Source organism: Canis lupus, chromosome 12, assembly GCF_003254725.2.
Source record: "Canis lupus dingo isolate Sandy chromosome 12, ASM325472v2, whole genome shotgun sequence".
In the NCBI taxonomy this organism is placed as follows: domain Eukaryota; kingdom Metazoa; phylum Chordata; class Mammalia; order Carnivora; family Canidae; genus Canis; species Canis lupus.
The window spans coordinates 1,176,843-1,188,894 of record NC_064254.1 but is presented as its reverse complement, the minus strand read 5'-3'; the positions used below and the strand labels follow the sequence as shown (position 1 = coordinate 1,188,894).

General features: G+C 50.0%; 2 protein-coding genes across 6 annotated transcripts; one reads left to right on the top strand and one right to left on the bottom strand.

The window, feature by feature from the left end:
* Window positions 1-250: 250 nt before the first annotated feature.
* NCR3 (natural cytotoxicity triggering receptor 3) lies at window positions 251-8,316 on the top strand. Of its 4 annotated transcripts, none has more exons than XM_025418164.3 (5): window positions 251-348; window positions 5,767-5,854; window positions 7,507-7,851; window positions 7,988-8,095; window positions 8,200-8,316. In XM_025418164.3, the coding sequence occupies exons 1-5, from the start codon at window positions 331-333 to the stop codon at window positions 8,244-8,246; spliced, it is 606 nt and encodes a 201-aa protein (XP_025273949.1). In that variant the 5' UTR covers window positions 251-330; the 3' UTR covers window positions 8,247-8,316. The 4 variants fall into 4 exon arrangements, 2 of the variants coding, with proteins under 2 accessions (XP_025273949.1, XP_025273951.1); XM_025418166.2 differs by lacking the exon at window positions 251-348 and adding an exon at window positions 5,584-5,676; XR_003124582.3 differs by lacking the exons at window positions 251-348; window positions 7,507-7,851 and having other exon boundaries at window positions 5,593-5,854.
* Window positions 8,317-8,972: 656 nt separating this feature from the next.
* LST1 (leukocyte specific transcript 1) lies at window positions 8,973-10,477 on the bottom strand. Of its 2 annotated transcripts, none has more exons than XM_025418168.3 (4): window positions 10,320-10,477; window positions 9,841-9,942; window positions 9,655-9,677; window positions 8,973-9,186 (listed from the first exon to the last, which is right to left on the bottom strand). In XM_025418168.3, exons 1-4 carry the CDS (start codon window positions 10,345-10,347, stop codon window positions 9,052-9,054), a joined length of 288 nt encoding a protein of 95 aa, XP_025273953.3. In that variant the 5' UTR covers window positions 10,348-10,477; the 3' UTR covers window positions 8,973-9,051. The 2 variants fall into 2 exon arrangements, with proteins under 2 accessions (XP_025273953.3, XP_025273955.3); XM_025418170.3 differs by having other exon boundaries at window positions 10,338-10,437.
* Between the last annotated feature and the right edge of the window lie 1,575 nt (window positions 10,478-12,052).

Below are 12,052 nucleotides of genomic sequence, written 5' to 3'. Positions count from 1 at the left end.
CAGCGGTTTGGCGCCTGCCTTTGGCCCAGGGCGTGATCCTGGAGACCCGGGATCGAATCCCACGTCGGGCTCCGGGTGCATGGAGCCTGCTTCTCCCTCTGCCTATGTCTCTGCCTCTCTCTCTCTCTGTGTGACTATCATAAATAAATAAAAATTTAAAAAAAATCCATCAACAGTGGAATTGTGTGAAAGCACATATACAGGGTATAGGAGTCTGGAGGGACTCAGGCCTAATTGCTTTTATGTTCCTAGGAAAGAGAGGGAAGATTCCAAAGTGAAACAAATTCCATGGTCACATGATCTAAGGTGCAGGCATGTAGAATCAAGGTGATGGCTGGAGTAGACAAGGTAAGCAACTGGGACATTAGTATATTGAAAAATCATTTGTTGGAGTACCTGGGTGGCTCAGTCCATTGAGCATCTGACTCTTGATTTCGACTCAGGTCATGAGTCGTGGAATTGAGCCCCCACTTGGGCTCAACATGGAGTCTTAAGATTCTCTCCCTCTGCCCTTCCCCTCATCTTACACACACTCTCTCTCTAAAAAAAAGAAAAGAAAGGGCAGCCCTGGTGGCTCAGCAGTTTAGCACCTGCCTTCAGCCCAGGGTGTGGTCCTGGAGACCCCGGATCGAATCCCACATCGGGCTCCCTGCGTGGAGCCTGCTTCTCCCTCTGCCTCTCTCTCTGTGTCTCTCATGAATAAATAAATAAAATTTAAAAGAAAAGAAAAGAAAAATCATTTGCAAGACATGTACAAGAATGTTCATAGGTGCCTGGATGGCTCAGTCAGTTAAGCATCTGCCTTCAACTCAGGTCATGATCTCAGGGTCCTGGGATGGAGCCCTGCATGGGGCTCTCTGCTCAGCAGCAAGCCTGCTTCCCTCTCTGCCACTCCCCCTGCTTGTGCTCTCTCCTTCTCTCAAATAAAGAAATAAAATCTTTAAAAAAAAAAGGGAATGTTCATACCACCCATTTGTACATCATCAGGTGAGTGGATAAACTGTAGTACACCCATATTATAGAATACCACTCAGCAAAAAAAAAAAAAAAAAAAAAACAGAAAAGATAAAAAAAAGAGCAAACTACTGATACATGCGAAATAGATGAATCTCACAGACATTATACAAAATGAAAGAAGTCAGATACAGGAGTATATACTATATGATTACACTTACATGAAGTTCAAGAATAGAGGTATAGAGGTATAATATAGGGGTATGAATCTATAGGGGTACAAATCAGTGATTGCTTCTGGGAGAAGAGAGGGATTGACCAAAAAAGAAGCATGGGAGAATTTTCTGGGGTGATGGAAGTGATCTGTTTCTCACTTGCAATGTTGTTTACAGGAGTGCATAGACATTGAACTAGACGCTTAAGGTCTGGGCGCTTAAATTTTTTTTTTAAAGATCTGTGAATTTTACTGCATATATTTATATCTCAGTGTTTAAAACATAATTTACATGGATATTGTCTCCCAGAAAGATGGCAGAGGTTGAAATAGATAGGAAGCTGGGAAGTTAGGTGCCTGCTCTTGATGAATGGGAAGGAGATTAGTCTGTGTCAGCAAGGAGACTGAAGGTGGTGAGGTCTGATGCAGGAGCCTCAGAGAAGCTGTGGTTAGAGGTTAAAAGTAGAACATGGGAGCTGCTAATTCTTTGAAAATGTTTATAAGGACTTGGCTAAAGGAGAAGGCACCCACATCTCAGCACTACTAACACAAGATCACTGTACTGGGATTCCAGAGTTCCTTCTGTGTCTTCATTTCTGTTCCTGCTCTGAACTCTGAGTTGTGTTTATTGGTCCTGACCACCCACAAGGCAGCTCATAGGGAGATGTTTAAAAAGTTAGACCAGATGGGCACCTGGCTGGATCAAAGAGCATGTGACTTGATCTTGGGGTTGTGAGTTCAAGCCCTGTGCTAGGTGTAAAGATTAATTAAAAATAAAATATTTTTTAAAGTAGGTTTAGAAAGAAAGGAGTTAAATTCAAGATGTGTGTGCATCCACTTCACAACTTTATTGGTTGCCTTTCTTCTTGAGTCCCCAGTAAAAGTTTCTTTGAAAAAAGTCCCTCCTTGGGCTAATTAGTGCAACAGTTACCATCCTGCAGGTTAAAGTTCCCTAGAGATCTCAGAGCTATTGAAAAGGACCCCAGGGGCAGCCCAGGTGGCTCAGTGGTTTAGTGCCACCTTCAGCCCAGGACCTGATCCTGGGGCCCTGGGATCGAGTCCCACGTGGGGCACCCTACATGGAGTCTGCGTCTCTCTCTGTCTCTCTCTGTGTCTCTCATGAATAGATAAATAAAATCTTTAAAAAGAAAAGAAAAGAAAAGGGTCCCTGAATCTACACAGTATACTAGGATTTATTCTAGATGGACTTAAAAAAAATCCAAGTACAGGGTTCCTGGGTGGCTCGGTCAGTTATGTGACTGCCTTCAGCTCAGGTCATGATCCCAGGGTCTGGAGATCGAGCCTCATGTCAGGCTCCCTGCTCGGTGGGGAGTCTTTCTTTCTCTCCCCCTGATCTTTCATCCCACTCATGTGCTCTCTCTCAATTAAATAAAATCTTTTTAAAAAACCCAAGTACAATCTTTGGAATCCACATTTTTGGAAATTGGAAATCTTAGGTAGAGACAAGAGGTGGAGAGAGCAGGATACACTTGAGTTCAGACACAGCTGTAACAATGGTCATCCTAGCCCCAAACTGAGGAGGAACTGGGAGCTAACATACACAGAGCATCCCATACAGTGGAGTCTGAACATTGACAAGATATTACTCTCATCGCACAGGTGTGAGTAGTGCAACCAGGACTCCAACTTCGGCTGACTTTACTTCTAAGCCACATTGCCCTAGGACATGGAGCAGTGCCATGTGTGTGTACTGTGAGAGTATGGAAGTTATATCTTTAGGCCAGGTGCCCATCCCAGCCCCACACCCCCATTCTACTGGTGACGATCTCCACTCCCTCCTCAAACTGCAGGCTTCTCATACATAGGTGAGTAGAAGAGACAATGGCCTCTACATTGACTCTTTGGGGGTGGAGATGGGCTGTTGATAGGACGAGAGGGGGCAAGGCAAGGTAACGTACTGGGCGCAAGGAAGCTGGAGTTAAGATCCATCCGAGAAAAACCACCTTTCTGCGTCTCAGAGTGAGAAAAACCACCTCCCCCTGCTCCATGACCACCAGGGGGCAGCCCTTGCCTGACCATGGCAGGTCCATTTCCCACCCTCGGGTTAGAGGCCCAGAAGAGGAATGGCTCTACTCTACAGATGGAGAATGGCTGAGACAGTCCTCCCCAGATGATGAGGCATGTGTGCTTGAGCAGGTGGTTTGAAGAGGTTAAATAATTTATTCAAGATCATATAGCTAGTTTTTTTTTTTTTTTTTTTTTTTTTTTTCATATAGCTAGTTTGTAGAGAAGCTGGTATTTGAACCCAGGTTGATTCCAAGCTAGTATTTTTTTTTTTTAAGATTTTATTTGAGAGAGAAAGAGAGGGAGAGGAAGAGGGAGAAGCAGACTCCCTGTGGAGCAGAGAGCCCGAGACCAAGACCCTGAGATCATGACCCCAGCCAAAGACAGCCGCTCAACCAACTGAGCCACCAACTGAGCCACCTATGCATTCCCAAGCCAGCATTCTTAACCATGACACTGCTGCTTCTCCAAAAGAAAACTCCAATCACTACAGTGAAGAATAGGAATTGGAGTTTACCGATGTATTGTGAAACAGAGCTAGAAACAGGGACACAAATGATGATGTTTTGGAATATAGGTGAGGTCTGGAACTGATGACCAAGAAATAATTCTTGAGACACTTTTGGTGCAAAATGGTGTTTTTTTTAATTTTTTTTATTTAAGATTTTATTTATTCATTCCTGAGAGACACACACAGAGAGAGGCACAGGCACAGGTAGAGGGAGGAGAAGCAGGCTCAAGACAGGGAGCCTGATGTGGCAATCAATCCTGGGACTCCAGGATCACGCCCTGGGCCAAAGGCAGGCGCTAAATGGCTAAGCCACCCAGGGATCCCAAAATGGTGGTTTTATTAAAGCAGGGGGACAGGACCCATGGGCAGGAAGGGCTGCTGCCCCGGCCCATGAGGGGTGGCTGATTATATACCTGGGAGTTGGGAGGGATTTGAGGATAGTGTACTCTCTAAGGAATTTGGAAGCAAGGTTTCCAGGACCTTGAGGGGACCAGCTATTGTTGGGAAAAGGTCACTTATTACCGTCTAATAAAACCTGAGTCATGAGACCCTTCAGATGTGTATGGGTGGGCTATGTGCTTGGGGGATGATTGCCAACATGTATCTTGGGGGATGGAGATAAAGGAACTTTCTAAAGGAATTTTTACCTGTTAAAGTAGACTTGTAGGATCCTGGGGGTCGGGCTAAGATTACCTTTTACCCTTAGCAAAGTATGACCATTGAGGCAGTTGAGTCCATAGAGGAAGGTCCCTCTGCCTGTTTTAAGGACTTGTCAATGTGCTGCCCTGGCCTTGTGCTTTGTCCTCAGCTAGTCCTCTGTTCCCCCATCACAAAGGGAAAAGATGCATTAATATAAAAAGAGCCAAAGAGAACTGTATGGTAAAGGCTGGGCCCATACCTCATCTAGTATTGTGCATATAATCCTCCTCTTCTAGGTGCTGTGCTATCTCATATAGGTGTGTAATACATATACAACAATGTGTGGTGTATTCTTTTTTTTAAAGATTTTATTTATTTATTCATGAGACACACACACACACACACACACACACACACAGAGGCAGAGACACAGGCAGAGGGAGAAGCAGGCTTCCTGCAGGAAGCCCGACATGGGACTCGATCCCAGGACCCCGGGATCATGCCCTGGGCCAAAGGCAGATGCTTAACCAACTGAGCCACCCAGGGGCCCCTGAGGTATATCCTTGTACCAATCCTTGTATAACCTTGGAGTTACGAACTCAAAGGCTTTCCTTTGTGTCTGTAAGAATATTTTTCATGTAATGGGCACTTGGTAGTTTCTCAAGAAATGCTAGCTAAATAGTGAATAAAATAATAGAGTGGGTTTACCAGTGGGTGACAAGTGCTTGCAGAGCACCACAAGTAGAGTAGACCCCAGCAAGGGGTATATTCCTTTAATGGAGATCTGAATATGAATGAATCCAGACCTCTCCATCCTTCGCAATCACCCAGCCAAACCACTCAAGTCAACAGGATCTAAGTAAAACAGGTTGATTGCTATGCAAATGAAGCTTCCAAGCAAAGACCCTAGCAACCGCCTGCCACCATCACCAATCAGCTTGCTTCTCCTAATCCCCTCAATTATAGAATTTCTAGAGCAGCTCTGGGGACGGCCCAGACTAAAGGGAAGGGAACAGATGGGGTGGCCTGGGCACCACTGAACTGAGGCGAGGTGGAAGTATGTTAGCTCTGAGCACAGGAGGGTTTCTGGAAGCTTATTATGGTCTTCTTGAACCTCAGGAGGTAGGGGAACCACATCCTGGTCTCACAGACCCACCCTACTGTGAACAGCGATCTAAGCCCCCCTTTCCCTCAAACACTTAGGCCCTTGACCATGTGTTACTTCCGCCTCTTAGTGACCCAGATACTGTCTTCAGCAGCATCCTCTCTCCTCAGTGAGGCATGCATTTGATGCCTGAGGTCCCAGGCAGTCGAAGTCCTTGATAAGAGATATGTGAGTCCTGTGTATCATAGGAAGCTCCTAACCTCCATCTGGTGACCAAAGGCTTGGCCACAAGCAGTAGGTTGCTCTTTCTCCACCCAGACCTTACTTCTCAGGTCCCCTTTGCCAATTGGAATACCCTCTGACATGACCTGGATGCTGTTGCTCATCTTCATTGTGGTCCATCCAGGTGAGAGAGCTTTCTTCCAGAACCCTGGGAGTGTGTGGGCCTGGGAAAAGGGAGGATGGAAGAGGCTGACATTGAGGCCTGAGGTGGGTGGCTGGGAAAGGAGAATGGGAGTGGGTGGGGTCTTCTGGAAGTCGAAGCAGTGTGGACACCCCCAGTTCACAATTCCCTCCATTTCTCCATGTTGCTACTGGGAGAGTCACACCCCAGTTTCCATCCCAAACATCCTTTCTTCCCAGCCACCATCTTGGTAAGATGAAGTTGAATAACCAGTATAAAGGGCTGGAGGGGAGGAAGAGGTGAATTTTTTTTAAGGGGTCAATTTTAATTCGATGAGCTTAATAAGCCTATTAAGCAAGGCTTATTATCTAGAGTCTAGATGTAATTAGGAGTTTGGAAGACCTAATTAACTCTAAGGGAAGTTTTTTAGTGAAACTGATTTTAATTAACTGAGAGACATTAACTATCAGCCATATCCATGAACTTAGTGTGGACATCAGGCCCACAGCTTTATTATTATTATTATTTTTTAAGATTTTATTTATTTACCCATGAAAGACACACACAGAGAGAAAGGCAGAGACACAGGCAGAGGGAGAAGCAGGCTCCATGCAGGGAGCCTGACGCGGGACTTGATCCTGGGACCCCAGGACTACACCCTGGGCCAAAGACAGATGCTAAACCACTGAGCCACCAAGGGATCCCCACAGCTTTATTATTTTTAAAAGATTTTATGTATTTGAGGGAGAGCAAGCAAGTGGGCAAGCATGAGCAGGGGTAGGGGTAGGGACCGAGGGAGAAGCAGACTCTCTGCTGAGTAGGGACCCTGACACAGGGCTTCATCTCAATTGAGACCCTGGGATCTGACCTGGGCCAAAGGCAGACAGATGCTTAACGGACTGAGCCAACCAGGGGCCCCATCAGACCCATAGCTTTAGCATCAGCTGGGAACCTAGGGCAATTTCTCAGGCCCCCCACCCTAAATCTACTGAGTAAAAAACTCTGGGGGTAGGGCCCAGGAACCTGTGTTAACAGACCCTCCAGGTGATTCCAATAGGCCCTCAAGTTTAAGAACCTCTGAAACAGAAGAATGACAGGTAAAATTCATGAACTAGAGAATCTAATCGGAGATTTTACTAATTGCCTTAATTAATTTGGATGAGTTAAACAGGGATTTCAATCAATTATAGCTGTGTCTTCACCCGAAGACTTTATTAGTTTATGTTCTTTAACAAAAAAGCAAAGTAGCCAGGGTGGTGTACTTATAGAGTATGCCATTGGTATGAAAAGAATACCTGGAGTAATATAGTTAATTATTAGTTAACTAGACAGCCACATTCATTAATGAGCTCCAATTTCAATGTAACAGGTTGAGTTTCAGCAAGATACTACGAGTGAATGTAGTTGGAGAATGATGGGATGGGGTGAGGATGAGAGTTGGTATAGGAAAGGATTTGAGAAACTATTTAATAAGCAGTGTTAAGAAACTAGGCTGGTAGAGAGAAAAGGGTTTTATGAGGTACCAAAGTGCTTGTTCCTCTGGATACTCCGTGGGTGGGGACACAGTCGGGATGTTCTACTGCAAGCTCTATTGTCCTTTCCCACCCTATATTGTAACCGGGGAGGTTTCTCTGGGTCTTCTCTCTGCCTGCCAGGATCCCGTGCTCTCTGGGTGTTCCAGCCCCCTGAGATTCATACCCAGGAGGGCACTGCTGCCTTCTTGCCGTGTTCCTTCAATGCCAGCGAAAGGAAATTGGCCATTGGCTCTGTCACGTGGTACCGGGACAAGGTGGCCCCAGGGAAGGAAGTGAGGAATGGGACCCCCGAGTTCAGGGGCCGCCTGGCCCCTCTTCCCTCTTCCCGTTTCCTCTGTGACCATCAGGCTGAGCTACACATCTGGGACATCCAAGACTGTGATGCTGGAGTCTATGTGTGCAGAGTGGAGGTTCTGGGCCTAGGTGTTGGGACAGGGAATGGGACACTGCTGGTGGTAGAGAAAGGTGAGGTGGGAGGCCCCCCTCTTCCTGGAAGTTGGGAGTGTTTCCCTGAGGCCCTAGCTCTCTGTCCCTCCCTGGGCCTGTGCGTGCTTCTTCCTTAGGGCCCCCTCCTCCCCTTCCTTCTATGGTCCCCATGCAGGATCTCCTTGGCTAGGGGCCAGCACAGTCCTCTTCCTTCGGGCTGGATTCTATGCCTTCAGCTTTATCTGTGTGGCCATGGGCAGCACCATCTATTACCAAGGCAAATGTAAGGAATGGGGCCAGGGCAATGGTGGAAGAGAGCTGGGGGGTGGGGACGGAGACCAGCAAGAGGGCTGCGGTGCCCAGCAACTTCTGTCCTCTCTCCTGCAGGCCACGGTCACCTGGGAACACGCTGCCATTTCTTAGGTGGACTCTGATGAGTGATTCCAGACCCCAGACATCCAACCCTCTTCAAGAGACCCCAATAAATCCTCCTCTGCCCCACCACTAATGCCTTCTTATGAGTCTCCTGTACTTCTTTTTCCATTCTTGATACCCAAATATGCTCCTCCCCGGGGTCCCCCCACTCTTTTTTTTTTTCCCTAAGGTTTTATTTATTCATGATAGACAGAGAGAGAGAGAGGCAGAGACACAGGCAGAAGGAGAAGCAGGCTCCACGCATGGAGCCCAATGTGGGACTCTATCCTGGAACCCCAGGATCATGCCCTGGGCCAAAGGCAGACGCTCAATGGCTGAGCCACCCAGGCGTCCCAAGGGTCCCCCGACTCTTTACTCTCCCCTCACCAAGCCTGGCCTGGAAAGGTCCAAGGAGCAAGCTTCCCAGCAGCCATACCTGGAGCCCCTTCCCATCACCATCCCAGGGCTCAACACTTCTACCTCTTTGGGGCATGGAGACTGAGTCTCCTGAGGAATGGGGGCATCAGATCTGGTGAGCCCTATGTGTCAACCCCCACTCCATCCAGGCCCATATGTGTACTCTTTCTGGCCTCCAGGAGAGTTTGGGCCCCTCAACACCGTTCTTTGCCCGAGGAATCACTCCTGGACCACCGAATGGGTGGGGAGATAAGTTGCTTAGGTTTTGACGGTGGTGCTGTTTGGTGGGATGGAGTTGAATTGGACTGAGAAGACTGAAACACAGAAGGTGGCGAGATCATGGTGTTTACTGCATGGACCACAGGGTCCTCCTGGGTTCAGGGAGGCGGCTGGGGGAGCTCGGGGGGCTTAGTTTTTGGCGATGCAGGCATATTCAGTGCCGGGGTCCTCCTTGGAGCCTTCCCTGTGGCTGAGGTCGGGTCCCTCACGGCAGGGCATGGGCAGCAGAGATGCGTAGTGGAGCTCTTGCTCTGAGAGCTGGGCCTGGGGCCAGGGACAAGGTGCTGCTGGGAGGTGGTTGGAGGAGCCCCCTGGGCCGGCCCTCCCCGCCTCCCCGCAGGCTGCTGCCCAGCCCAGCGCGCCTCACGGCCCCCAGCGCCCCCTGCCCCGCCTCGGCCGCCTAAGGCCCCCGCTCTCTCCCCCCCCCCCCCCCCCCCCGCCTCTTCTCCCCGCAGCTCCAGCTCCGTGGCCCTTACTCTCCCTCTCGTTCTCTAGCTCACTCTCTCTCTCTCTCTCTCTCTCTCTGGTTCTCTGTCTCTCTGACTCTGTCTCCTCTCTCTTGCCCCCTTTTCCTTTCCCTACACCAGTTCTCTCTTACGTCCCTCTGTCTGCCTCTTCCTCTCCCGCCTCCGCCTCCTTCATGCCCCTGCTTTCCCTCCCCTGTGTCGCCTCGCCTCGCCTCGCGGCCCTCGGCCCGTCCTGCCGCCGTCGCCGCCTCCGGTCCGGACTCACCCAGCTCCTCTCCAGCCTCCTCACTGGAAGAAAAGAAGAAGCTCAGCAGGCCGGCGCCCCCACTCCCGCCCCGGCCCAGAGGGTGTTTCCTCACTTGCACTCTCCGTCTCGGGGCGGGTGGGATGGGATGGGACAGGGACTTCTGTGAAGGGGGGGGGGGCGAATGAGGGTAAAGGTGGGGCTCACCTTTCCGATGAAGCCGACACAGACAGGCGGACAGAATGAGCACAGCCAGGAGCAGGAGCCCCCCCAGCCCCAAGCTCCCGCCATATAGGTAAGGGCATAAACCTGCAGGGAAGGGGAGACCCGTTTGTCCCTCTGGCTTCCCCCATCCTCCTGCTCATCCTCCTGCTCAGCCTTGGGTGTCTCTGCAACCCCCCCCCCCCAACAGTTTAGAGGCAGAGAAACATGCTGGGATTCTTCAACCTGGATTGGGTTACCTCACCTCTACCAGAGGTGCCCATCTCTCATGGGTTACCTCAGGCCTACGACCTCAGGCCTACGCATGACGACCGCTCACCCCTCGAAGGCTTCCCACTGCCATCCCTGCTGTCCCTGGGTCTCCCCACAGAGGTCCCTTGCCCACCTACTATGTGTAAAAGTACACATACACTGCCTTTTATCCTCTCTCCCCACCACCCTCCCTGGGCAGAGGGTTTCCTTACCCTCTCTCCATTTCTCACAAACTGTCATTAGGTCCAGCACTGAAGACTGACCCGGAGGTCAGGAAATGTAACCCTGCTCTGCTCAGCTAAGTGGCCTGGGCCACATCACGTGCCTCAAGTTCCTCATGTGTAAGACGTGGGGCCCTCCATTACAACTGTCCCAAGGCTGAGGAGCCCCACTAATGTGCCAACCCTGATCTGGGCACTTTCCATTTGTCACTGCTAATCCCCACAACATAGGTATCAAAAGGTGCCCCTTTTGCCTGATGAGGAACCCAAACTTGAGTCCAGACTCTTAGGAGCAGGTCCAGCCCAGAAATGGCACAAATGGCCTTGAACCCCAGAATCTAGAGCACACCCCCCTTCCTCTGCCCTAGACTGACGAGGTGGTTCCTAGGGGCCTCTCCAGCACTGGGTAGTTCTAGGTTCTGGTGAGGGGCTGATGGAAGAGGAGGAACAGGGTTTCCAGTATATGTGTGGACTAGTGAAAAGTGGGGAGGGTGGTATCCAGTGCTACCTGGCAGCTGGGGCCGCCCCTCAGCCAGAGCCACTGAGGAGAGCAGGGCCCCACTTGGCTGGTGTGGAGAGCCACTTCCCACGGGCAGACCCTGCAAGGGCTGAAGTGTGGCATGGAGGAGCGTGTGGGCCCCATAACTTCCCCTCAGGCACTTCCTGCCCTGCAACCACTGGTTCCTGTTTGAGGGCAAAGAGGGGATTGCTGACTTCATGCCACCAGAGCCAGCTGCACTGACCAGGGTCTGGCAACTAGGACCCTCCTAGGTTCAGGAGGAATTGTGGGGTGTGTGTGTGGACTGTGGAGCAGAAACACAGGTGGAGAGGAGGGCCTGAGATAGACATGAGAGGAAGTGGGAGCAGAAGTAGATTGTATTTAATTCTTTGGGGAGCAGAGACAGAGGCTGGACAGCAGGTGCCTCCAGGGCTCAGGGAACCTCAAAAGCCATACTCTCTTCCCTCATTTTAGCTTCACTGTGGGGTGTGGCTGCCCGCCCCCCCCCATTTTCCCTACCAGGGTGCCTACTCTCTCCCAGCTTATCCAAAGCTGTGGCCTGCGGGTAGAGACTCCAGACTGGCCAGAGCTGTCTGGGTGGAGAGGTGTTGCCACTTCAGACATTCTTGCCCCTCCTCTGGCTTTACCGTCTCCCCCAGTCTGGATACCTCCCTAGCTTTGTCAGGAGAGGAAATTTGGCTTTGAAGGTTGGGGTTATGACATCTTTCCTTTCAGACTCCTAGGACCATAACCAAGCCTATAATCCCCCTCAGCTCCAGCCAGCCTGCTGAGCCTGCTAGTAGTCCATGAGTGTATACCTTCTCTAGGTACCTTTCCTGATTAACTTTCCCTCAATTACGCCTCACACTGCATCCGCTGTGAGCTCATGATCCCAATGTATATGTGTAGACACACCTCCAGGCTCCCACACCAGAATGGGAGCACTGGTAGTTTGGGGGTAACTTGCCTGGTGTTCTGAGGCTGTATCTAGCAGGCACTTGACTGACTGATTGACGGACAGAGTCAGAGGCAGCCAGACTAGATGCATAGGAGTACCTCAGTACTGCTGAGAGTCTAGGACAGAAAGCTGATGACAAGTTGGGGTTGGAAAAGAAGAGTAGGCAATCTAGGTGGATTTCCTGTAGGAGGCAGCATTCTGATGTTGAGCACAAAAATAAAAGCCGTGATCTGAGAACTTCTGGACAGTAACCTGGATGAAGGCCTG

Excerpts from the sequence above, each read along its gene's own strand:
- NCR3 (XM_025418164.3), top strand. Across the intron at positions 7,852-7,987 it reads ACTGCTGGTGGTAGAGAAAG|GATCTCCTTGGCTAGGGGCC; the intron begins GTGAGGTGGGAG and ends GTCCCCATGCAG. Across the intron at positions 8,096-8,199 it reads CATCTATTACCAAGGCAAAT|GCCACGGTCACCTGGGAACA; the intron begins GTAAGGAATGGG and ends TCTCTCCTGCAG.
- LST1 (XM_025418168.3), bottom strand. The coding sequence starts at position 10,347 with ATGACAGTTTGTGAGAAATGGAGAGAGG. Across the intron at positions 9,943-10,319 it reads TTGTGAGAAATGGAGAGAGG|GTTTATGCCCTTACCTATAT; the intron begins GTAAGGAAACCC and ends CCTTCCCTGCAG. Across the intron at positions 9,678-9,840 it reads GTGTCGGCTTCATCGGAAAG|TGAGGAGGCTGGAGAGGAGC; the intron begins GTGAGCCCCACC and ends CTTTTCTTCCAG.